At 29.9% G+C, this 27732-nt stretch overlaps 1 protein-coding gene across 2 annotated transcripts; it reads right to left on the reverse strand.

Moving 5' to 3' along the window:
• LOC115879996 (zinc finger protein 484-like) lies at positions 1-26909 on the reverse strand. Of its 2 annotated transcripts, XM_030897087.1 has the most exons (11): positions 26435-26906; positions 25671-25781; positions 25065-25265; positions 19976-20176; positions 15843-16049; positions 13692-13892; positions 7233-7433; positions 4005-4205; positions 473-565; positions 297-410; positions 1-209 (listed from the first exon to the last, which is right to left on the reverse strand). In XM_030897087.1, exons 1-11 carry the CDS (start codon positions 26467-26469, stop codon positions 125-127), a joined length of 1650 nt encoding a protein of 549 aa, XP_030752947.1. In that variant the 5' UTR covers positions 26470-26906; the 3' UTR covers positions 1-124. The 2 variants fall into 2 exon arrangements, with proteins under 2 accessions (XP_030752947.1, XP_030752948.1); XM_030897088.1 differs by lacking the exon at positions 7233-7433 and having other exon boundaries at positions 26435-26909.
• Positions 26910-27732: the final 823 nt, after the last annotated feature.

The raw sequence follows: 27732 nt of genomic DNA on the forward strand, positions 1-27732 counted from the left end.
TAAATCTGTATAGCTTAAAAATGTTTACATACGAAAATTAAACAAATCAGTTAATTTTTAAACATTTTAGGATTATATTATGACTATTTTCTTCATACAAAAACGCGTGTCTTCATCGTCAGTCTTATTTGTCATCTTCAGGTTCCAGTTTTATAAAATCTTCCAGCTTAATACATAACTTCTTAGTTATAGATAGATTGTCGGTATTCCTGGAAACAATAAAAAATATTTAAAACACAATGTTGTGTATCAATTAGTTAAATATGCCATTATGTACATAGAAAAATAAAACGTACCTAAAGTTATCTTGCATTTCTTTATTTAAAATCAGGGTGTCATAATCATTAATTTCTATTTTTAAAAAATCTTCTGATTTTACTTTATTAGTCACCGCTACACGTTCAGCATTTCTGGAATTAATAAATTACATTATTATCATTATATCAATAAATATACATTTAAAGAAACCTACTTAAAGTCATCCAAATGTGGAGTGTAATCATCAATTTCCATTTTCAAAGAATCTAATATCACTTCATCAGTTGGAGATGTACAATCAGCATTTCTGGAAACAATAAAAAATTAAAATGGCAAAATATGCGTCTGGACATTTCCGTTTCAATGGCAATATTTCAAAGAATTTTTTTGATAGTCGTAATTATTTTGAATAGTTCCAATTTGAAACTAAGGTCTTAAATTTAGAGTATCTAATGTGATGCTAATACGAGTATATTATACAGATTGTTAACTGGACGGTTACTTATTGGGGAACAGAATGGCAACACTGCCTACATTCCAAATGAGTAAGCTGCCGACTCGTCCCATCGCGTCGTCTCTCAACGTGCGGGCCGAGGTTGCCATATTTCAACCATAAAGCTCATGCCGCGAGTAATAAACAAATTAACAACCTGTATACAGTACTTTTATTTTAACTGTGAACATAGGCGTTAATCGTTGTAATTTGTAAATCACTCCCTTGTTGTCAGTCCATAATTCCATAACCAACCTTTTATCATACATTGATAAAATACCGACAGGCAATACTGTTTTTCGCTGAAAAATTAATAGACTACGAAATAAAATTCAAAATATTTTTTTCATCGAAATTTAGGATTTTTTTTAGGAAAGAAATATTTTAAAACAAAAAATATGATTTGTTGTGTGAATGTTGGTTGCATACTATTCACATAAATCCAATGCATTGACTGTTTCGATTTAAAAATAAACATACTTGGCAAAATAGCATTGCACTGTGTTAAAAGCCCTATATTCACAGTGAAAATAAAAGCACAATATAGTACCATCAGCGCCCTGGAACTTCCGAACAACATGGATTTTATCCTGTGAACATGGATACATAAAAATGGGATTAACAATTTTAGAACAAGCAAAAATTTTTATGAGGAATGTATTTTTCTCAAAATGTCAATAATAAAAAAGTTTTTCCTCTTGTAAAGATAATCCGAGGACATACTGTATATACAGGGTGTCCCAGGCTGAGCGTGCATTAGAAGTTTCTGGAGAACTACAATATCTAGATCGGAGATTTTTTGCACATTACTGTTTCACAACGAGATCTATCGATTAAAAAAAATTTCAATATGGCGGCACTTCCGGAAGTTGACAGCAACTTTCTTATTTTAAACGGGTACCCCATTTTTTATTACACATTTAAATTTTCTGTAAAATTTTATGAATTTTGATATCAAACACTCTATACCTAACATTAACCGTTTTTGAGAAAAAAAATATTTAAAATTTTTGGAGAAAAAAAACTGCCTGTCAAAAAAATCTGTATAGCCTAAACGACAAATTTAGTGATCACCAAAGCCACTGTGACATAAAGACAAGACATGTGGCTATCTACTTCAAAAATTAAATTGTTCGAATGTCATATAATATTGGCCGTGGTTCTCATGGAATTGAGCGATTAAAAAATTATCATAAATATTTTTTTTCAAATGGAAACCAGGGTTGGCTTGATTTAAATCATGATTTAAATCGTGATTTAAATCAAGTGATTTTTTTAATTTTAATCATGTGATTTAAATTAAAAAAAAATAATTTTATTGAAACTTTGTAATAAATAAAAAAATAACTGTAAAAGTTATAAAAATGTGTCTTAGAAAAGTATAAAAAATATTTCTATAACAGATATAACCTTTGAATAAGAAGACTAAGGAAGGAGCATAATGCTATCCATGTATTCATTCATGGTGGGCGGAAAAAGCGCCATAAAAGCACTCTAGGGTGGGGATCCTTGACAGTTCTGTTTGACGATACAGTTGACACATTTGAATTTGATTTGAAATTTTGTGGATTTGTCAGTCTTTACGGAGCTTATTTTATGTTATTTATTATTTATTCTACTACTGATAGTTGTATAAAGGTAGTAAATCTAGATGAAAATTGTGGCAGCACTTAAATTAACAGTGACACTATCGCGATTTATCGAAAAAGACTCTAAAATAGTTGGTTGTGTAGCGTGCGGTAGATCTCGGCAAAAATTGAGTGAAATAATGGAACAACTTTTCGCTAGTAAGTGACTATATAATATACATACGTGTAGTAAACCGATCATTTATGAAATTCACTTAAATTAACTAAATTATATATTTTTCTTGCATTTTAGCTTTTATTTATTACTTGTCAAAGATTAGATGTCAAATACATTTAGATACGTTAATTTGACTTACCTGCTTCAGTAGCGTATCGAATGTTTGTGGTAATAAATACTTATTATAACTTATCTATTTTTATTAGAATTATATATTTTTATAACAATTTTAATAACTACCAACATTTATTCACAACGTAAAATAAATCAACAAATTATTGAGTCTACCCCACGTCTACCCTACGTCATATCATAGTTTTACATTTTTTAAATAAAATTAGAACGACGCTGATAAACCGGAATTTAAGTCGGCCATATTTGAGGCCCATCGCGGTGTACCTAAGATTTTTGATACGCTCCTTCCTTAGTCTTCTTATTCAAATGATATAACAGATAATAAATCGAAAAATAATTGTAAATGTGATAAAACTATATAAAAATATCTGTTCATCAATTTAAATGTTGGACCGATTTTTGAAGTAATTTCGTGTGAATCCATTAGACCGTTAAACTAAAATTTTAAAATTTATGTATAAGTCACAAAAAGTCGCTGTTCGAATACATATCGTTCGCAGTGTAGTACAGAACAAGGTTCTTCTGATATAGAGACTATATCTTCATTCCCGAGAAATTATAATCTTTGTCAGAAAATATGTTGTTTTATATATTTTTTTTTCAAACGGTGTATTTTTTTTGAAAATGTTTCCAAATTCCTACCGACATTTTGATGTAAGTTCCTTACACTTCGACATTAGATAATATCTTATTAATTTCATTCTTGAATTAAGACTATTTCCGAACAATAGTGTATTGTTTTAATAGGAGTAAAAATTATACTTTTTTTGACGAATTGAAGGACCATCATAAAGTTATTCCGACGTTACAGGGAGGCACAAAAAGTATATTTTTACTCCGAAAAGGACATACTCTTTTCTTAAAACATTACAAATAATTTTTTAATCAATTTGAAACATTGCTAATAATAGAAACAGTAAACGAGCAACAATTTGTACACTCAATTTTAATTATTTTTTTTCTCAAAAACGGTTAATGTTAGGAATAGAGTGTTTAGTATCAAAATTCATAAAATTTTACAGAGAATTTAAGTATGTTTATTACATATATAAAATGGGGGTACCCGTTTAAAATAAGAAAGTCGCTGTCAACTTCCGGTATTTCCGGAAGTGCCGCCATATTGAAAATATTTTTAATCGATAGATAGATAGATCTCGTTGAAACAATAACGTGCAAAAACTCTCCGATCTCGATATTGTAGTTCTCTAGAAACTTCCAATGCACGCTCAGCCTGGGACACCCTGTATATCTAAACTTTAAAATTCATTATTATCAATATTCCTTATATTAACTCTGTTAACTATTAATTTACCTGGAATCAACGTGATCACGCTTGAGGTGATGTTGTAAATTCCGCTTTGACGTATATTTTTTGTCACACTGCGTACAAGCAAACAGCTGTCGATCTTCCGGTGCCAAGTGAACTTTCTCGTGTTGTCTATGATTTGACATACTAGGTGTTTGGTAGCTACATGTGGAACATCTATAGACCTTTTTCTGCGATTCCTTCATTCTAATAATAGAATTGCTTAATATTACTGTCTGTCCCGAAAAAGCCCCATATTATGATATCTGATAGAGATTTTTCGTCCAATCTTTTTCACAAAATATGCGAGTAAAGAGAACATGCATGTTAAAAATACTTCATAGATAATAAAGGATGTTTCTATTTTTTTAAATAAATTGCTAAAATCCCTGTTCCAAAAATACCAGAATGCTGAGAATCTATGCTGAGTGGTTTTTGAAATATGAGCTAGACTAAATTTCCTGTACACTTAAAGCTCTGCCAGTATTATAAAACAGCAGATTGTGTTTACATTTTTTAATTGTAAATATTTTATGACATAATCTTTTAAAATATCACTATACTTCAGAGTATATACAAGGCGAGTCAATACTAATTGTCGTATTTAACTGCTCTATTTCAAATAAAACATGCTGTATTATACAGCGTGTCTAGAACTACTATATTTGATATCAATTTTGTGTATTATGTGTTTATGCGTACGTATATATTAAGCTTAAAAATGTTTACTAGCAGACTTTGCAGTCGAACATAGTACATTACTATAATGGCCCTTTATGTCCCTTAAGTGATGTTAAGAAGGTGAGTTTTGTTGATGTAAATAATAACTGTTTATACAGGGTTGTTCACCACATACGATACGGAGTATTGTAGCTAAACGATGAGATTTTTACAAATTGTAAGTTTTGGGTTCGATGAAGGACTATTAGAGGTACAATTTAAAAATAATTTTACCAGAGTGTCCCAAATAAGTAAAAAATATCAAAGTTGTATTTTTTTAAATGGAACACCCTGTATATTATTACATTTTTAGTTTCTACGATTAAAATAAAGGTAAATTTGATTAAGGTTTATTATACTTAAACCTTACCGTTTTTGAAATATTTTCAATTTTGTGAAATTGCAGTAAAAATTTTAAAGCTTCATTTCTCCAAGGGTATCAATGTTTTTAATACTAAATATTTAATGAAGTTTATTTATTGATCAGTTATTGTGTTGCAATAATAAAAATAATACTACCTTATACAGAGTGTCTAAAAATTTATTTTAAATAATTATTAGCTTCAAACGGCAATAACTTGTTTAATTTAAATGGAACACCCTCTATGTTTTACGAGAATCAGATGCACAATTTAATTGTCTATCAAATTATATTATACCATTTTTTACCTATCTCTTTAAGTTTCCGTAGAAAATGCATTTTCTTGTAATTTAGAACTTATTTATCAATATACCCATGGACTATTGACATTTTAGATTATTTTTAAAGATGTACCAAATTTTTAAAGAGTACAGATACTAATATTGTCGATATAATTCGTCTATTTCATTAAAAAATAAAAAAAACTGTTTAAATATTTGTAATATTTTTTATATTTGACTGTTTGCGTTGATTAATAATAATTGCTCCAAATACTAAAAAACTGAATTTTGTATGGGCATTAGACAGTGTGATAAAAAGTAACACCTTAAAAATGATATTTCATTTTTTAATAAATGCTTATTTATAACAACAGAGACTTTAATTTGATAACTTATTATTATATTGATTTCTGACTCAAATCCACATTTATTTATAATAATTTATTAACGAACACAATTAAGTATGTAATTAATTAGTATATGGGCGGAAATAATGGTGTTATATTTAATTAATGGTATACTCTTTTATAAAGATTTAAATAGTTTTTTTTTGCATACAAATGGGCTAGTAATATTATCGTTTTGCTAAAAACGATAATATTACTATCTGTACATTTTGTACATTTGTTGCTTTTAAAACAATCTCAAATGTCAATATTCCATGGATATATTGATAAATGAGGTCTAAATTAAAAGAAAATGCATTTTCTACGATAACTTGAAGGGATAGGTAAAAAATGGTATAATACAATTTGATAGACAATTTAATTGGGCATCTGATTCTCCTAAAATATACAGGGCATTCCATTTAAATTAAAGAAGTTATTGCCGTTTGAAGCTAATAATTATTTTAAATAAATTTTTAGACACTCTGTATAAGGTAGTATTATTTTTATTATTGCAACACAATAACTGATCAATAAATAAACTTCATTAAATATTTAGTATTAAAAACATTGATACCCTTGGAGAAATGAAGCTTTAAAATTTTTACTGCAATTTCACAAAATTGAAAATATTTCAAAAACGGTAAGGTTTAAGTATAATAAACCTTAATCAGATTTTCCTTTATTTTAATCGTAGAAACTAAAAATGTAATAATATACAGGGTGTTCCATTTAAAAAAATACAACTTTGATATTTTTTATTTATTTGGGACACTCTGTATCTTGTAAAAATATTTTTAAATTGTAGCCCTAATAGTCCTTCAACGAACCCCAAACTTACAATTTGTAAAAATATCATCGTTTAGCCACAGTACTCCGTGTCGTATGTGGTGAACAACCCTGTATATTTATAATTAATTTATTTTTGTTTTCTAAAATATTTTGATTAAAAGAAAATATGTAAAAGTGGGCAACGCTGTGCCGGTCAAGCTTAATCACGTGACTAAAAGTTTATTTGATATGAACTATACCGGCCTGGTCGTTTTAGAAGTGTGGTCTAGATTTTAACGTGTAAGACAGTGATGTAGGCAGCTTAATTATAAATCAAATGTATTAAAGAGAGAAAAATGTTAGGTTGATACATTTCTTCTACGCGGTATTGCCGGATTTTACATCAAAATTTAGTGTTGAAACTTTATTTTTCACAATTAGTTACTCATTTTACTACAGCTGTAATGGATTATATTTAGATTAGATATATTAGATACATGAAAGTTTTTAAAATAATTTATTTTCTTCTACACACATTTTCCTACAAACGTAAAAACCGGCAACATTGTATGCGGTTTTTTATTTTGTCTCTCTGTCTGTCAACCGGTCATTAATATTATTCTTTGTCTTACCCGTTAAAATCCAGACCACACTTCTAAAATGACCAGGTCGGTATATGATTTAGGTACCATTCTTATGCTTACAATTAATTTACCTGGAATCAATATGAGTATTATCAAGGTGGTATTTTAAGCTGGCTTTTGTCCTGTATTTGTTGTGGCAGTGTGCACACCCAAACAGCTGGCGTTCTTCTTTTGCCAAGTGAACCTTCTCGTGACGGCTTAAAGATGAAATATGCGATGTTTGGTAGCTGCATGTGGAACACCTATGTATCTTTCCCTGCGATTCCTTCGCCCTAATAAAATAATATTTAATTATTAGAGTCCTGTAACTCGTTTAAGATTGACCAACTCCTTAACGTCTCATCAAGTAAATTTTTAAAAACAAAATAACGAATGTAGGATTGGCAATACAACGCCTTAGCAGTACTGTTATATATATGTTACATATATATAATACATATGTTGCTGATGCTTTGCAACTTAAGCTTAACTACTAAAGCTTACTTACTACAATATATCCCCAGATTGTCTTTACAAAAGGAAAAACTCTTTTATTATTGGTGTAAGAAAAATGCATTCTTCATTAAAATTTTTGCTTGTTCTAAAATGGTTGCAGTTAATCCCGTTTATACTTCTCCAAATTTTCATACCGTTTTAGAGAAAATTAAAAAAAACATGAAAATATGGTTGAATTTGACTGAAAATTTCACACCTCTACTTTTCAACCAATAACATGCTTTAATGTTGACTAGTTACCATGGCAACTGAAAAAATTTCCGGAAATTTTTTCGAGGCGCCACGAAACTTTAGTGGAAATTTTTTGACAGTTGAAAAGGTAAACATAAGATCTACAATCATAATGTGAATGAACGTAAAATTAGTGGTAGAGAATTTCAATTAGTAGAAAAAGTTATCAAACTCTTAACTTTTCCACTAATTATACTTTAAAATTTGCGAGAAATGTCATTTTGGCCTTTGATTATCTTCCGTCAAGAAAAATTATAGTTAGAAGTCAAAAGTTGATTGTTTTATAAGCTAAATATTAGATATTAGGCTTTCTCTATGGATACAAGTGACTAACGCAAGCTGTTGCTAGGATACTCATTAATTTTAATTATGTTTTTTAGACATTGTGAATAATCGTAAAGTATAAAATGTAATTGAAACCACTAATTTATACCACTAATTTCCAAGTTCTGAATGAATCTTTAAACTGCCATTCGATACAATAGCCTTATAATGCCGTTTCAGACGCTCAGAAATATATTACCTAATGGTTTGATCTAGTTATCTTTTTGAAAAAAAAAAGTTTTTTAAAAATAAGCTTTTTGTGATCGTCATTTTACTTTACTTGATAAGGAAAGGCGTACCAGAGAAATGTGGCAAGGCCGACTTAATAAGATCCTCCGCACTCCGACTTGATAAGATCCCTATGCGATTTACTTCCACACATGTAAATACCGACTGAAAAGTATGAGTTGCCAGCAGGGTATATGATTTAGATACCGGGTGTTGCATCGTCGGACGGAACATAGGAAATCCCATTTAAATTTTAATGGGGTCAATTACTGGCTTCCCTAATTATTTTAGAGAATAATTCTATTGAGGTTTATTGAAGAGCACTAAAACGCACATTTAAAAGAATAACTTTAGATATTTTTGATTAGCTCGTTTACGAGTTATCGCCGATTTCTTTTTAAATATTTCTCCTTTCTTATGGCCCTGTATTTACTTGGGAGTCAGTGAAGGTAAAAGATAACTGTCAAATGAAGTTGTCATTTCAGAAATTTACCTATTTAGTGCTTTATTATTATTGAAAACTCATTCCTACATCGGAAATCTTAAAGATGTATTTATAAATACAAATTAATATGAATTAAAGTAAAATAAAGTAATCAATTACAAGGTTAATTATATAGTATATTTATATTAGACCTAAAATAGCCGAATAGAAGAAAAAATTTAGAAAGTTTTGATATGTTGAGATTAGACGCACCAAAAGGAGACTTTTCAAAATCAAAAGAGTTCTTAACTCTAAAGTGTGAGCTTCACCCCAAAACACCACCCTTAATACGCCCTTCGATGGTTCGAGGAAAACAAGATTGTGTAAAAAGATGCAGTTGCATTAAAGCCGGCAAGAAATGTACAACCATGTACGGAACATGTCGTGGGCAAAATTCTTCGAATACTGAGCACATTCTAGAAACTATAGACGATGACAATATGTAGATGAAAGTATGAATGTTAGTTTAGTGGAATAGGGAATGTTTTTGTTTATATTATACAGTATTATATATGTTGCGTGTATATTTAACACGTTAAAATACCTAGGGAGACTATAATTTGAAAGGCGTATATTTGGCCTGTATTTTTTTTGTACTCCATTTTTCAAACGGTTATTGCTCGAAATACATTGGATAAATATAAATAATGAATAGAACCTTTTTTGTAGCAAATTTTATAAGGAATATTTTTGACAAGAATTAAATTTTCTGTGCGACTAATGGTTTTTGAGAAAAACGAGAAAAACCACCGCAGTGCGTATTGGGGGTGGTTTTTGGGGGTGAAGCTCACACTTTACAGTTAGGAACTCTTTTAATTTTAAAAAGTCTCCTTTTAGTACGTATAACCTCAACATATCAAAAATTTATAATTTTTTTTTTCTAAATATGCTAATATCAACGTACTAATAGTATTATTACAATATTCAATAACTTATTAATTTAGGTACTATTAAATTGTTAGAACTTTAGGATTTAAGATGTTCAAATATTCCTCCATCGACTGCTAGACAATAACCCAGGCGATCATAAAATTCTCTTCTTACATTCGCTAGTTGGTAAACTGAAATTCTATTGCATTCGGCAGAAATAGCATTTTTTAACTCGTCTAGATTTGGGTAGTTTTTATCCTTGTATATCCTGTTTTTAAATGGCCCCAGAGAAAGAAATCATTTAGCGAAATATCAGGAGACCTTGTTGGCCAATTTACTGTATGATTTAGGCCAATAACGTTTCCGTTAAAACTATTGTCTAAATATTCCCGAACAGCCAGGGTACTATGTGCCGGGCAGCCATCCATTTGGTACCAAACTTCCTGATTTTCGCTAGCGGCATCATGTAAAGCAGGTAAAATATGATTTTCGAGTAGTTCCAAATAATATTCTGCATTTAAATTTCGCGTAAGAAATAATGGCCCGATAATATTGTGTCAGAATATCCCTGCCCAAACATTTACTTTCTGTGGATATTGCGTCCTTGTTTCGACAAACCTGTGTTGGTTTTCTTTGTTCCAATATCGATAATTTTGAACATTGGGTTCATTATTTAAGGTAAACGTGCATTCGTCAGTGAAACATCTGTTTTTTAAAAATTCCCTATCCGTGTTTGCTCGTTCCATCACACAGTGCTTCGTCCCATGGACAAAAATCGAAAATAAAGTTAAAATTTACTAATATCTGAATATGTAATTTTATGCTTATAGCAATGTTCAACCATCCTGTATATTATTTTTCATAAACAGCGTTTTTTGTTAGCAAATATTTTCACTAAAAATAAATTTTGCGATCATTATCTTATATCAGTGAAAAGAATAACATTCATAGTAGTTTTGTGTATGGAGTTAAACGGTACATATTGAATTGAAAGCCACTATGGATATTGTTAAACAAGGTAAGTACTTTAAATTTATTTCTAAACAAGTTCGTTATTGTTTAGTTTTAATTTATTTTTAAGATGTTTCTTAAATGGGTATAAAATTTTACGTTTTCAAACTTCAAAAGGCATTAAAAAAACATATCAAAACATATCGTATTTATTGAATATTTTTGTTGCCATATTCATACACTTTTAATTTTTTGTATAGTTCACCTGCGACGAACTTTATTTTATAATACTTTTCAGATGGAGTAAAATTGATAAGCAATGCCGATCTGGTTAATACTTGGCTTGATCATAAGGACAAGAACTCAAAATTATTTATATTTCAAAAAATGTGTTCTTTATTAGATATTGGTGAACCTTCCAGTCCAATGAGATAACCACTTGTGCCTGAGCCCACTATGTTGACGCGAAACGTGGCATAAAAAATGTTTCCATCTTTCAATTAATTATAAAACCTCATACCCAAGAAAACGAAAAAAATAATATATGGATATGGTCTATTAAAGAGGTAACTATTAACATCCGAACCCCTCATACCAACAAAAGAACAGTAACAACGCGAAAAAGTAATATATTAGAAAATGATGTACAGAAATATCTTATATATGAGGATATTTCATCTACCTGTGATTTGGATACTATAAATTTGAAAGATTCTGTCAGCAATGATTCTTCTGAATCAGAGTAGTTACGATCTATGCATTTTGTTGTCCTAAAGTAAATTTATAGTATCTTAAGTGTTTTTTTTAATTAAATATATATATATATATATATATATATATATATATATATATATATATATATATATATATATATATATATATATATATATATATAGCATTAATGTTTCTTTTTCATTAAAGAAAAACATTTTTATCTTATATTAGGTTTATATTGTAGGAATCATGTCCTAATGTTATTCTAATTCTTTTTTATTACAGGTATTTATTTAATACTTACACCGTTTTCATACTATAAATTATTATTTCCTTAGATGGAACACAGCTCCAACAGTTTTATTATTTATAAGATTTTTTTTCATAAACGTGGGACTAAGAACATCATCATTTAGTACAATGAGGGTACTCATCATTTGTGTCAAATAAACCTAGTTTGAATAAAATGCCTACAATAAAAAAGAAGTTTTGCATTTTTGTCCTCTAGAGCCATTTGTTCGAAGCACTGTGCATCATATCAAAACAAAACGCCTGCCGCCGTATTTCATCCCCATCTCATAGTTCTTGGTGTTTTTCATATTTGAAGGAATAGTATTTATGTCGTTTCAAAATTCGAAACGCTGTAGTGTGATCGATTCATATTTCATAAAACAAACAATAAAACTTCTAAGTTGGTATCATTTCTTGCATCTTCTCTTTGTTCCTGCTTTGCTTCACATCTGCAGTTATTATTAGGGTACCTTTGGTCTCAAATATCTGGATATTCCTTGCGATTGTAGATTTTCCAGGTATCGGCCTATTCGGATACAGAGCAGCAAACATATCCGACACCTTTTGATAACTATTTCATACCATTTAATCATCAATACTTTTTCTTTGGTAGTGTAATTCATGGCTAATATTTTCGATGTAGGTATGAGTTTTTAATAATAATAATAAAGCACTAAATCACAAAACATCCCCCTTTAGAACTTCGTCTATCATATTAAGAAATGAAAGTAAATAATAAAGCGCCTCTCGTGTTTGTTCGCACTCAAAAAATTTCAATTAATGCCTGTATATATTTTTAATATATTTTTAAATTTACATTTTTTAATTGTAAAGTAATATATTACATAACAATTATGTCAATTACAGGATTACAAGCTTATTGTTTTCTAACATTTTTAAATAAAACGAATTATAAAATTTCAATATATGTCTATTTGTCGTAGGTATGAAAAAGTAAAATATAAATTGGACAAACGCTTACTTACATTGCAATAAAACTTCCACTTTTAGTTTTGCAATCCAAACGCAATATTTCTATTTCACAAATAAAAATATCCGACAACACTAAAATCACTGAAACTTCCGCAGCTGACAACGAAAACTGAAAAATATAACGGCACTTTTGTTTTGGACCTGCATATCAACATTAGGCTGTACTATTATGTGTTTGTTGTTGAAATAATATAAAATATCTAACTATAACTTGTAAATTTAAATATTTTAACATGATTTTAACTACTTTTGACAATAACTAACTTTTTGTTATCAAGAGGACATTTTAGACGGCAACTGACATATATGTCATAATATTTGAATCTTAAATATGTATGTAATATAATTTAAATTACTATAATGCAACTTTATACTAAGAAAACATTTATACAGTCACAAAATACAACAAAGTCTAATAGTATAGTTTGAAAACAATGAATATTGAATTAAAATTGAAAAAGTTAAGCGCTACCCCTTGTGTCAAAATTAGATGATTAAATTTTCCAATTTTTACACCATTTGATGACCGGTGGCGCCTCTAGTGTTTGTTCGGGCGGTTGGGCTTTTACTCCCGCTTCTGGCCATTAAAGAAAAAGTTCTAAAGGGGGATGTTTTGTGCACTAAATAGATAAATTTCTGAAATGACAACTTCATTTGACAGTTATCTTTTACCTTGACTGGTGCTCATAAGTAAATACAGGGCCATAAGAAAGGAGAAATATTTAAAAAGAAATCGGCGATAACTGGTAAACGGGCTAATCAAAAATATCTAAAGTTATTCTTTTGAATGTGGGTTTTAGTGCTCTTCAATAAACCTAAATAGAATTATTCTCTAAAATAATTAGGGAAGCCAATAATTGACCCCATTAAAATTTACATGGGATTTCCTATGTCTCGCTCGACGATGCAACACCCGGTGTAATAGTTATGGTAAAAATAATAAATTTACCTGGAATCAATATGATTATCCTTAAGGTGGTATTCTAAGCCATCTTTTGTGAAATATTTTTTTTCACAGTGGCTACAACCAAACAACTCTCGTTCTTCCGGCGCCACGTGAACTGCCTCGTGTTGTATAAGACTAGACCTATATAGTGTTTGAAAGCCACATACGGCACATCCATAGACTTTTTTCTGCGATATCTTCATTCTAATAAAAAAAAATGCTCATAATACAGTCTGTTCAGAAAAAGCCCCATATTATGATTTCTGATAGATTTTTCATCTAATCTTGTTCACAAAATATACAAGCTAGGAGGGCGCTCATGTTAAAAATATTTCATAGATTTCCAGCTGGTGTTTTAGTTTTTTATATAAATTGCTAAAGTGCTTATTCCAAAAATGCCAGAATAACATGCTGAGTGGTTTTTGAGTTGATTATCTTAGCTTGGGTAATTACCTATAAAAATGGTCCTTATCATTTTTTACGGAAAATTAGTAGTTTTCGAGATATTCCGGCCCGAATATCTCTCAATTTTCTCTCCAATTTGATGGAGGACAGAGAGATTTGAGGAAAAATTGTTTAATAACTCTGTTAAATTTTTTTTTTAATGATGAAGATCATTTTAGAACTTGTTTGAATTTCGTCATATTTAATGAACTTATTCATATTTTCACTAATAATAGCTTATTTGTTAAAATTTTTTAACAGTTGTTCTTAGAGTTAAGTAACTCAGACTTAAGACTTAAGCAACTCAGAAAGCTTCAAGTATTTGCTTAATCGCATTTTAATTTTGGGGATTTCCGGAAAGTATTGTTAACAAAACAACATTGCGTAATTACGAATACTCGAATTGGTTTCTTTTTACGAACAACTTTACGTGTTAGGATCATTTTTTAGCTTCCATTTGGCTATTATGAAAATCATCTACACGCCATATTTCGGCTAATATTGGCGGAAACCCCGTTCTTTGACCCTCTAGAGCCGTTTTTAACCTTTTCCTGGGACTTTACGAAAAAAAGTGTGAGGGTCTTTTTTGTAGATAATGACCTAAACTTCATTTTTTATTCCAAGAAAAATTTCAATTATATAAACTCATATCGACCCTTGTAGCAAAGACTATAATAATTCGAAAACGGCGATTTTGAGTTGTGTCTATTTTGCGTATTTTGAATAGAACTATTATACGGAAACATATATAGTATCTCAATATAAAGTATTGCTGGTTGTCTACGATATTTATTTTGAGATAATATATATTTTCGTGTTGAAAGTTCTAATTCAAAATAACGAACGCCTTCTAAGTGGTGATGGGAAAAACTGATTAATTTCAATAATCGAGTATCCGAGTTCCAAGCGATTGGAATAACCGAGCGATCGCTCGAGCGAAATATCGCTCGTATTTAAAAATACGGTAAAACAAACAAAACCACAAATATTTAGTAACAAAAATAGTACCCTAAAGAAAAAAACTGACCCATTTTATATGAAATACATAAAAACAATAAACTAAAATTCGGAAATAATACACATGTACTGATTTCTTTCGAAAATCGACAACTATGAAACTATGATCCCTTCCCCGACACAAACAGTACATTGTGAAACAGGAAATTGTAGAGAGAAACAAGCCGTATAACATAGGATACAACATTTTAATGAACAGTGCTTTCCATAGTATCAATAAAATGAAAAACATACGAAATAATATACATGTACTGATTTCTTTCGAAAATCGATAACTATGAAACTATAATCCCTTCCCCGACACAAACAGTACATTGTGAGACAGGAAATTGTAGAGAGAAACAAGCCGTATAACATAGGATACAACATTTTAATGAACAGTGCTTTCCATAAAATGAATAAAATGAAAAATAAATAGATGAGATCAATGTGTTGCCGACAGATTGCCCTAGACTTGTTTATTCGGTGCGGCCAACGCAAAAAAGGCGCTAAGCAAACTTTATCCTATGATGGTTTAAGTATTTGTTTATTGGCAAGAAAGCGTATCGGTTTTTTGTTACAAAGTACTGATTGACCCTTTGATTTTGCGCCCCCAAAATGTTGCGCCTACGTGCGTGCACGCACTGCACGCTGGCCAGGAACGGCCCTGCATATATGACTTCGGTATAATTCTTATGCTAACAATAAATTTACCTGGAACTCCTGGAGCCAATATGCTTATCCTCAATGTGATATTTTAAGTTAACTTTTTTTCTATACTTCTTGTCACAGTGTGCACAAGTAAACAACTGTCGTTCTTCCGGCGCCAAATGAACTGCCTCGTGTCGTCTAAGGAGTGACATACGAAATGTCTGGTAGTCACATTTGGAGCATTTCACCTTTTTCCACGATTCTTTCTGTCTATTAAAAGAATAGCTTAATATTATTACAGTGTATTCCGAAAAAGCTCTAAACATACCATAATGTAACAAAAAAAACATACTATAATGTAATACTGAGTAGTTTTTCAAATATGAACATAAGCATCAATAATTATTAGAAATTTTTTGACTGAAAGACATATAGAAATACGTAGAAAATTGTGTTATAAAATATGAAATAATGATAATATGAAATAAAATGTCTAAAACCAAATATTTTAAAAACCACTCGGGACAGATTATAACATGATATTTTCTTTAGAAAATCGTATTTTGTGACAAATCCGTTTCTTTTAGCGTTTCGAATGACATTTTGAGGATAAAATTTACTATAAATGCAACATATTTTAAAGCTAAAAAAGTGTCGACATATTCACCAGGGACGTACATATGGGTTTTCACTGGAATATTTTTCTAAAAAAATAGTACGCCACTGACTTTTTTTCTCGTGTTAGCGAAATAATGTAAGCAGTTTAATGTCGATTAAAAGTTATCTCTTGATATTTTGTCTATTTCGGCCTCCTTGATGAGATAAGCACAATTTTATTAATTTGCCTTGATCCAAGTCTAATAGCAACCTTTAAAAAAAATTAATATCATTAACTTGCGAAAGTTTTAAATAAGTACCCATTGACTCCCCATCAAAAAATATGAAAAAGAGTTCCTATAAACATAGGTTTGGAAATGCATAGTTTTAGAGTTACAGCTAGGATGTTAAAACTTTTTAAAATTAGGTTTTTTGTAATTATCCTAAAAACAATTTTTTTTTATTTGAAATTGCTGTAGGTTGGGCTAATAGTAATAATAACTAATAGTAATAATATTTAAAAATAAATTAGTTAAAATATAAAATTTATTAATTTTATTTTTATTTTAATTTTATTAATTGTAATTAATAAAATTGCGTTTATCTCATCAAGGAGTCCGAATTCGACAAAATATCAAGAAATAACTTTTAATTTGCATTGAACGGCCTACACAATTTTGATATCAAAAGCAAAAAAGTCAGTGGCGCAAAATTTGTCGACACTTTTTAGCATTAAAGTATGCAGTACTTCTTTTACCCTCCAAATTTCATTTGAATCACTAAAAGTACTCGGAAGAAAATTAAAATAAATCGAAAAAATATTAAGACTTTAACACCCTGTAGCTGCGAAACAAACCAGAATCGGACCTATGTTGATATGAAAAATAGATCTTATTTTTACGTGAGGAATCTCCCCACGAGAGATGGCACATGTTTTTTTAAACACCCTGTATATTGACATCACAGGAGGTTGTTAGGAGGTAATAACATTTATATTATAAGTCTATATATTTGTCTATAGTTGCAGCATGGTTGCAGCACTATATCCATGGAAGTATTTATGATAGGGAGGAGGGAGAGCGCCCACCAAAGTGACATAGCATATTACGTTGCACATACATGGCAATGATATGGCAATAGCGTTGCATGATCCTTCAGAAAGCGCACATATAAGTGATGTGGCATCCCAAGTAGCAAATTTTATTTTATAAAGGTTGTATAAACAGCTATGTGATAATTTTTATAGGATACCTCAATTCATATAACGTGCTATATGACCGTAATATGATAGCTTTACAACCAAAAAAGGCCCATTTTTATACAACCGTTTAGTAGTATAGTTCTATAAAAAAGGTATACAACTCTTATGCTACTATTTTACACAGCATTATATGACTATTATAAAAGTAGTTTTATTGTGTATTACGTGGTCACATCTAAGAAACAGAACAATAAAAACATTTGATCATTTAGCGAGGTACAAGAGTATTTTATTTTTTACCAAAGAATATTAGGAGCAAATTATATCTTAAGCGTGTCGTAAAATGAATCTAGAGGATGTGGATTGTTAAAAAGGAGACTTTACTCGACAATGAAAATGGCGGGTAGAGCCAGAAGGTACAACAAATATGTAATATAAAAAATCATTAATAGGGTTTGAAAAGTAGGGACAATTTTTTGTTGCGCCGAAAATTTTACTGGTAGATTATAGGTATGTATTTGGCAAAAAATTAAAGCGCTTTAATTTCGATTAAGGTTTACATAAAATTTAAACAATAAAATAAAATAAAATTTTCAAAAATTCTTGTTTTTAATTTAATTAAACACTTTATTACTGTATGTGGGAATCTTATCACAAAATAGTTCTCAAAAATAACATTTTACAATGTATTTTGATGTTTTTAATTTTGCTTCATATAATGGCGGCCATAGGCCATACACAAATTCTGCCTTAAACATGGCGAATTATAATGCAACCATTTTATTATAAATGAATCCCTTAAATAAGTCTTTGTTTTAAAATAAAACGGTATAGGATAAATATCTATCATTACGCAGAATTTCCAGGCACTATAGAACTATTTTGGACATATTGAGATTTGCGACAAATAGATGTTGCCAAATCTCATTTGATTAGTATTTAAACTAACAAACATGATCAGATTTTTATGGATTCATGCACGCAATGCATTTCATGCGTGCCCGACGAGTGAGCAACCTAAGGATTTGGAAAAACAACAATAAAACAATACAAACATTACTACAGTAAAACTTTTACACCAACGTGGCAACAATGCTTTGAAGAAGCCAGACAACCCGAGAGATTTTGGCAATTTGAGAACCTAGAGAATTCTCGGGATTATTTACCGTAATTTCGAGGAGTTTTTTCTTGCATGCTCTTTATAACTACCACTGCGTTTGTTAAGTTTTTTCCAACTTTGTCCAGAATTCATAATAGCTGTGATTGATTATACTCATGCGTAGATATTACTTTTGCAACAATAACAATAAGAAAATAAATAACTAGGTATACTGGTATACCATTTAAATTAAAATGAGGTTATATTATACATTACCAGTTTTATAATGCAGATATTACAGCGAATTTATTTTGTTAATCACAATCTTATCATATAAGGCTATATAACTGTGTTGTATACAGCACCGTAGTTTAACGCAATAAAACGTTCTATCATACAACGTAATACAACTTTAATAAGACAAGTTTAAGTAACTATTATATGATCTTGTGACTACTAGTTATATGAATATTATAGAACTCTTACATGGTGGGTATAAGAGTCTAATAAAATAATATGTTTGTTATCATATAGCATTATCTTATTAAGTGTTATGTCATACTAAAAGAAATTATCGTTTAATGTGTTATAGGATACGTTGTAAAAACCACTAGAAAATAGTTTAATATGACAACTTTTATTAAAAAACAGAATGGTCGAAACCAAACGCTTAATAAAATCAAGCAGTCCTTAAGACAACGCTATTCGACTGTTATAAAATAATTCAATCCTTTTAGAATTTCTTTTTGCTACTTGGGCAGTGGCGTAAACATGTCCTCAGTGGATGAAGATTTATTAGCAGTTGTAAACCTAATCACTATGAACCAATATTATCCAAAGCGCCGCTATTGGGAACACCCCTTTTATAAAAAGAGAGAAATGAAGAGTGGATTTAGTATTTTTAAGGAATTGAATATGGTATCCAGAAAGATTTCAAGCATTTTATAGAATGAAAAAAGAAACCTTTGATGTGCTAGTTAGAAAAGCCTCAATCAATGATACAAAACGTATATTGAAGTCCAAATCGTCCTTCATTTTTATTAAATTCGAGTAACGTGTTAATAGCAAGTGGCGAAAAATAGAACCAGATCTATTTTTGAAGCAGTGGCATGGCATGCTACAATGACAAATGACAGCGCTACTTCAGTGTGCGCTGACACACTTATTGTCGTTTGTTCAATTCGACATAACTTGCTAGATGCATGTCACTTGCCAGATTATGTGCCACGTCAGATGCTACGTCACTTTGGTGGACGCTCCACTTAGATATAATTCTGATGCTAACAATGATAAACTTACCTGGAATCAATATGATTATACTTGAGGTGGTCTTGTAATTTGGATTTTCTCGTATATTTCTTGTCGCAGTGCTCACAAGCAAACACCTGTCGTTCTTCCAGTGTCAAGTGAATTTTCTTATGTTGATTAAGCTGTGAGTTATGTGTCGTTTGGTAGTCACATGTAGCACATCTATAGATCGCTTTCTGATATTCCTGCATTCTAATAAAAGAATTGCTTAATAATAGTCTGTTCCGAAAAAGCCCCATATCATGATTTCTGCTAGATTGTTCCTTTAAAGGAGAGCTTACATGTCAAAAATATTTCATAGATTTACAGCGGGTTTCTAGTTTTTTTTAAATAAATTGCTAAGCATTCATTGATTAAATTACGTAAGGCTCAACCTTAAAATTATAACAAAACAAAATTAAAAAAAATATAAGCACACTTAAGGATCAACCAAAATTATAAAACAGAAGTGTCTTTTAAAAAGTAAATATATTAAAATTCAAAATATACAAATTAATCATTTTTAAATATACAAAAAAAACAACTTGTTTATTTTTTTTATTTCTCTTCCAGTTGCGCTTCAAAAAGCCAGCTTTTTTTAAGGGATATTTACTTTAGTCTGACCGCCGGACAGCTGTGACAAAAATCTCGTGACGTCACCAACTGGAGGCCCAACTCTATTTAGCAGCGTTGATAATTACCCGATAAAAGCTCAAATTGTGGATCTTTTTTCACTCGCCAGATATATTTCAAAGTTTTAAAATGTCTTTTCCGAGTTTTTAAAAATATTATAGTATATAAAAATAGTTTTAATAGAATACGGAAAAAATCATACCAGTCGATAAATGTTTATCTCTCATTTTTTATCAATCAAATTTAATAAAGGAATATTTTAAGTTAACAATAGTGTATAATATGAGAAAAAAACAATAAAAAAAATAGATATTTTTTATAGTATATATCGTCCTATTGCTGCCAAAAGTCACTAACTAACATTTTTCCGAACAACCAAATTCAATCACTATGTTTTGAATCGGAGAATCGATTGCAAAAGTCATTAACTACGATTTCTGGCTATTTATGTTTTATTTTAATACCGAATAGTTACTAACTATAACATCTTTATGCAATGCAATTCTTCTTTAGACGCATTTTTCTCGGTATAATAAAAAGTAAGTTAGTGACTTTTGGCAGCAATGGGACGATATTATATATTTTATCCATATATCACGGCCTGTTCTCCGGGGTGAAGGCGCGCCGTCGCGTGGCGGCGCCTGTCGTAGCGCGTAGCGGAGTGATATTGGCGCAGTTGACAGTCATCGATTTATCGGTAGGTGTGCGGACGTGGTAATTATAATCGATAATAGACGGGTGAAAAAAGTTATAAATTTGTAAAAAGAGGTGTTTAAACTATAAAGTGATTATAAGTGTGTGCAATTATACGATTTAAAAGGTATAATGTCTAAATAATAAGATGTGAATATTATATTTAAAGCTATATTTCTTCTGTTTTCTCGAATATATTTATATGTATTTTCTAAAGCTTTTACTTATCTTTTACCTCACCTTTCATTTTTGAAAGTTACATAAACTACACCCTCTACATCGATCAACTACATATAATGTAGTTTATGTGGTTTTTAAGAGTAACATGGTAGTTTTCCGAACCCTGATAGTAATACTGATCAAATAATTAATCATGCCTGTTATTTACTAAATTCTTTAAAATGCGATGAAAATAATAAAAAAATTCTAACTTTTATCTGTGTTCAATATTAAAGTTATTAACTTGAGTTGAGTAACAGGTTGAGCTTGAAGTAATAAAATATTGTTTTAATGAGTAAAATATGAGGTATGTTTTACTAGAGAACTTGCAAACTGATCCTCTTGAAAGTAGGTTGGGAAAATATAGACAGTTAGCCGGGAGTCAGTACAGTATTTGTGTTCGACATTTATATGAAGGCGAAAAGAAACTTAAGATTCAGTCATTAATGTCCCTAAAAATAATTTAACATTTTCAGACAACACTGATATTAAACAAAATTCACTTATAAAAAACCTTACTAAAGGCAGTCTTGGGTTTCCAAAAGATGAAATAACTAATATAGTTTTATTGGAATATATAATTTTTAACAAAGTCTTGCGAAGCCATGAGGAGTTTCTCAAAATTCACAATAAAAAAATATTTTTATCAAAAATATCTCTGGATTACAACACCATTATTAAAATTTCCGCAATGTACTATTTATAATGCTAAGTTATTGTAAAAATTGTCATAGATTCTATTAGGAATACACGTCTGAAAAACTACTGTTGTTAAAAAATAATGACAGACTTGGAAAAGGAAATAAAAGATACAGTTAGACATACTTACAGCATAAAAAATACAATGACGATGGATAATGTGAGATGGAATATCAATCTGATGTTTTTCAAATTTTATGTTTAATTATTATTTATTAAAAATTCGGTGCAATTAAAGCTTATATCCATGATATACGTATAAAGTGTATCAAAGCAATCAAAGTTTAGGCCTCCAGTTGATGACGTCACGAATAAGCTGTCCGGCCTTGTTATTACGGTGGTTATGGTTTGACCCTGTATGTACCAAAAAATTTAGCATATTTTAATATAATTATAAATTATAAAGAAGACTATCATAAAATGCTGCCAGTTGAAAAGTATCAATATAATTAGATATTTTCAGACTGAAAGAGATTTAAATGTGTAGAAAATGGTGTGCCTAAAAATGATTATAATCAAAAATTTCTCTATTCTATCTATTGTCAAGGTCAAGGTGGATTACTGGTTGCATAACTGCATTACTGCTACATAACCGCAACGTGCATTGAGGAACCTGGCGAATTCCCCAGAAAGTAAAAGAAAATTACAGAATTCTTTAGAAAACTCCAGAAACAATCGCCAGGGGGTATATAAGGACCGCGCTTTGACAGTTGGACCAGTCTGAAGTCTGAAGTTTGATAATACCGCGAAATACCGTTAGAGTAATAGTAGTTGCATAAATTGTGTTGTAAATAGTATAAGTAATATGATAGCATGATAGTATTCTTCAAAATTAGATTTTATGGCAAATCCGTTTATTCATTTAAATCAATACAACTTTATATATAGGTAAAATACATTTAAATTACCCTGTACCTGGATGAAAATATTTTTGAAATGTGTACTACTATTATCCGTATATATTACAAAAACTCTCATATGGAACTTTTTCAGGGCACGGTCACCTTGTATATACGGTATATATAATATATAGGGTTGTTCACCACATACGACACGGAGAATTGTAGCTAAACGATTAGATTTTTACAAATTGTAAGTTTTGGGTTCGTCGAAAGACTACTAGAGCTACAATTTAAACATATTTTTACAAGATACAGGGTGTCCCAAAGAAATAAAAAATATCAAAGTTGTATTTTTTTTTAAATGGAACACCCTGTATATTATTGCATTTTTAGTTTTTACGATTACAATAAAGGTAAATTTGATTAAGGTTTATTACATTTAAACCTTACCGTTTTTGAAATATTTTCAATTTTGTGAAATTGCATTATAAATTTTAAGGCTTCATTTCTCCGAGGGTATCAAAGTTTTTAATACTAAATATTTACTGAAGTTTATTTATTGATCAGTTATTGTGTTGCAATAATAAAAATTATACTACCTTATACAGAGTGTTTAAAAATTTAAACGGCAATAACTTGTTTAATTTAAATAGAACACCCTGTATATTTTATGAGAATCAGATGCATAATTTAATTGTCTATCAAATTGTATTATACCACTTTTTACCTATCCCTTCAAGTTTTCGTAGAAAATGCATTTTCTTATCATTTAGACCTCATTTATCAATATACCCATGGAATATTGACATTTTAGATTGTTTTTAAAACAACAAATGTACAAAATGAACAGGCTAGTAATATTATCGTTTTTAGCAAAACGCTAATACCTATTACTAGCCCATTTGTATGCAAAAAGAAAACTACCGTATGATCGAATAAAAACGGCGTCAGCGATGGCTATGAAATGAAGATCGCTGTCATTTTATATGTAAATTTATATAGGAAATGCCATCGATCGTCATTTCCAAGCCAACTGGACGCCGTTTTTATTCGATCATACGGTATTTAAATCTTTATAAAAGAGTATACCATTAACTAAATATACCACCAGTATTTCCGCCCAAATACTAATTAATTACATACTTAATTGTGTTCGTTAATAAATTATTCTAAATAAATGTGGATTTGAATCAGAAATCGACATAATAATAAGTTATGAAAATGAACGTCCCTGTTGTTATAAATATGCATTTGTCAAAAAATGAAATATCATTTTTAAGGTGTTAGTTTGGTGTTAGTTTTTTTACCACATCGTCTAATACACATACATAATGTCAGTATTCCATGGTTATATTGATAAATGAGTTCTAAATTACAAGCAAATACATTTTCTACGGAAACTTGATGAGATAGGTAAAAAATTGTATATTACAATTTGATAGACAATTGAATTATGCATCTGATTCTCATAAAATATAAGGGTGTTCCATTTAAATTAAACAAGTTATTGCCGTTTAAAGCTAATAATTATTTAAAATAAATATTTAGACACTCTGTATAAGGTAGTAAAATTTTTATTATTACAACACAATAACTGATCAATAAATAAACTTCAGTAAATATTTAGTGTTAAAAACTTTGATACCCTCCGAGAAATGAAGTCTTAAAATTTATACTGCAATTTCACAAAATTGAAAATATTTCAAAAACGGTAAGGTTTAAGTGTAATAAACCTTAATCAAATTTATCTTTATTTTAATCGTAGAAACTAAAAATGTAATAATATACAGGGCGTTCTATTTAAAAAAATACAACTTTGATATTTTTTATTTATTTGGGACACTCTGTATCTTGTAAAAATATTTTTAAATTGTAGCTCTAATAGTCCTTCAACGAACCCAAAACTTACAATTTGTAAAAATCTAATCGTTTAGCTACAATATTCCGTGTCCGTATGTGGTGAACAACCCTGTATAATATACCAGAGATAATTCTTATGCTAACAATAAATTTACCTGGAATCATTATGATACTCCTCCAGATGAAGTTTTAAGTTATCTTTATTTTTATACTTTTTGTTGCAGTGTGCACAAGCAAACAACTGTCGTTCTTCTGTTGCCAAGTGAATTTTCTGATGTTGGTAAAGACTTGTCCTATGTACTGTTTGAAAGCGACATAAGGTACATCTATAGACCTTTTTCTTAACTTCTTTCGATCTAATAAAAGAGTATTTAAATATTACAGTCTTATAAAGCAGGGTTCCGCGGACGCCAGCCATTGCTAGGAAATCACACCTTAAGGCAGCTAGAGTTTCTAATGCCCAAAGTGAGTTTGAAAAAACTGGAATATTTCCTTTTAATAAGACTTATAGAACTAAAATTACAATAAAATACAGTGTGCCATCATAAACGAAAGTCGCGGTATGCTGGCTTGTTATTTACACTCAAATCAATGATATAGTATGACTCCACAACTGTGTTCTACATTTACTTGTTTTTAAATTATCATCTGTTAAAAAAATGTACGTCAATACAGGTGGATCTCCCCAACATAGAATTGTTTTTAGTACACACACAGTTAGTAATTACGCAAAACATAAACATTTAGAAGAATACACTTACAGTTCAAACTTGTTATCTGATGATCCATTTATATTTTCTTCTGAAATATTATTTTCTTGTTTAATATGTTCTACACTTATTGATTTGTTATTAAAAGCAGTATCTGTTGGACTGTAACAATCAATTTCACATTATATACTTTCAACAAATATCAACTTGTATTTATAAATATTTACACTAAAATATGAAACTCCAACTTCCTATCATTATTGAGTAAATAATCCTAAAGATATTCCTACTATAAAATATAAGTATTTAGTTAGATATGCTTATAGCATATATAATACCGTTTGATCGAAAAAAAACGGCGTCCAGTTGGCTTGGAAATGACGATCGATGACATTTCCCATATAATTTTACATATAAAATGACAGCGATCTTCATTTCATAGCCATCGTTGACGCCGTTTTTATTCGATCATACGGTATTTAAATATTTTGAATGATAATCTACAGTATGTCCTCGGATCGTCTTTACTAAAGAAAATGCTTTTTTATTATTTACATTTTAAGAAAAATGCTTTCTTTATTAAAATTTTAGTTTGCTCTAAAATGGCTAATTCGACTAATCCGTTTTTTCCCCAAATTTCTATACCATTTTAGAGAAAATAATAAAAAAATCCTCCTGTACAGACGATCCAGAGACATACTGTATTATGTACAAATTATTATCGCCAAAATCTGATTTGGATAGACAATATAATATCATCTTCTCTGAAGACAATGATGCATGAATCAAAATTTCTACGTAGGGATAATACTTACGGATTTAAATCTACTCCTTCATCTATATTATCCATAGTTTCTAACAAAAAATGTCAATAACTATATCCAGCATGTAGAATTGAAAAAATTATATTATATACAATATTAACACAGAATCAGACACGTCACATATAGTTATTATTTATATAAACAAGTAACGAAATACTTAATAATAATAATTAACAATACTAACACAATATCTCGTCAAGATTTGCACCAAAATCAAAACAAAACAATAACAACAAAAACAAAACCGACAAACCACGTGGTGGTGACACCATATACATATAACTTTATATACTCAGCCTAATCTCTAAAAAGTGAAGCCCAAACAGTGAAAGAGAAATATGGAATTCTGCATAAGTGGCATAAGTCTATTTCACCCGGATAGTCACTTAATTGCGCATGCCTTATCTGAAGAAGTTTTGATTGGTCCGTGTTTTTAAAGGGAAGTGATGGGGAATTGGGGAAGTGGTTGACTGACATTTCACCTAACCTTCAATTTTATTTATATTTTTATTATTTATAATTTATAACACATTATCATGGAGTTGGAAAAATATCAAAAAATAGTTAGAAACAATAAACTAAACAAGGTATACCCCAGGGTTCGGAAGTAGTTAATTAAGACGTAATTTACCTGATTAACTACGTGTAGTTTTTCTTCAAAAACTACGTCTTTTCCCGTTCATTAACTACATGAAAACTACGTTAATAAACTATGTATTGATATTATGAATAATTATCCTTTATATGAGGTGTAATAGAGATAATATGATGTAAATTTCTAAGTTAACTTGAAGCCGTATTCTTCGATCATACAATATAAAAACTAAGATGATTTTATGCCAGATAATTTGTTTCAAGTAAAGTTAAATAAACATCTTATACAATATATTTTTTAAAAAATATGTTGTAAAAGATGTTTGATTTAATATACTTGCCAATATAGAAACAATAAACTAAACAAGGTATACCCTAAACAAAATCACTCTTTTACACCATATACGTATGTTTTACATGCACAAATAAAAAGTAATCCAAACAGAACTAAAACAACAATCAATCAGAGTTTGGCGCAATCGCAGTTCAATCGATATCCCGGTGAAATAGACTTATGAGACGACACTAACACCCGTATTCATAGTCATTCGCCGGCGAGGCGTTGAAAAAATCTCCCAGTCGCACCTGCCAGCGAACTTTCGGCGAAGCGAACGATATCAATCATAATCAATTTTGAATGCATAGACGATATCCTCGCCGTCGCCGCGCTGGCAACTCGCTATGACTCGTGTGGC

The sequence above is a fragment of the Sitophilus oryzae genome, unplaced genomic scaffold (genome assembly GCF_002938485.1).
Source record: "Sitophilus oryzae breed Bouriz unplaced genomic scaffold, Soryzae_2.0 scaffold_1604_pilon_pilon, whole genome shotgun sequence".
Lineage (NCBI taxonomy): Eukaryota > Metazoa > Arthropoda > Insecta > Coleoptera > Curculionidae > Sitophilus > Sitophilus oryzae.

What these genes read in the sequence shown, in the direction of transcription:
- LOC115879996 (XM_030897087.1), bottom strand. Translation starts at nt 26,469, where the DNA reads ATGGATAATATAGATGAAGGAGTAGATTTAAATCC. An exon ending in GAGTATCATAATGATTCCAG is followed by an intron (nt 20,177 to 25,064) that starts GTAAATTTATTG and finishes TTCTTTTATTAG; the next exon opens with AATGCAGGAATATCAGAAAG. An exon ending in CCACATTTGGATGACTTTAA is followed by an intron (nt 411 to 472) that starts GTAGGTTTCTTT and finishes TATTAATTCCAG; the next exon opens with AAATGCTGAACGTGTAGCGG.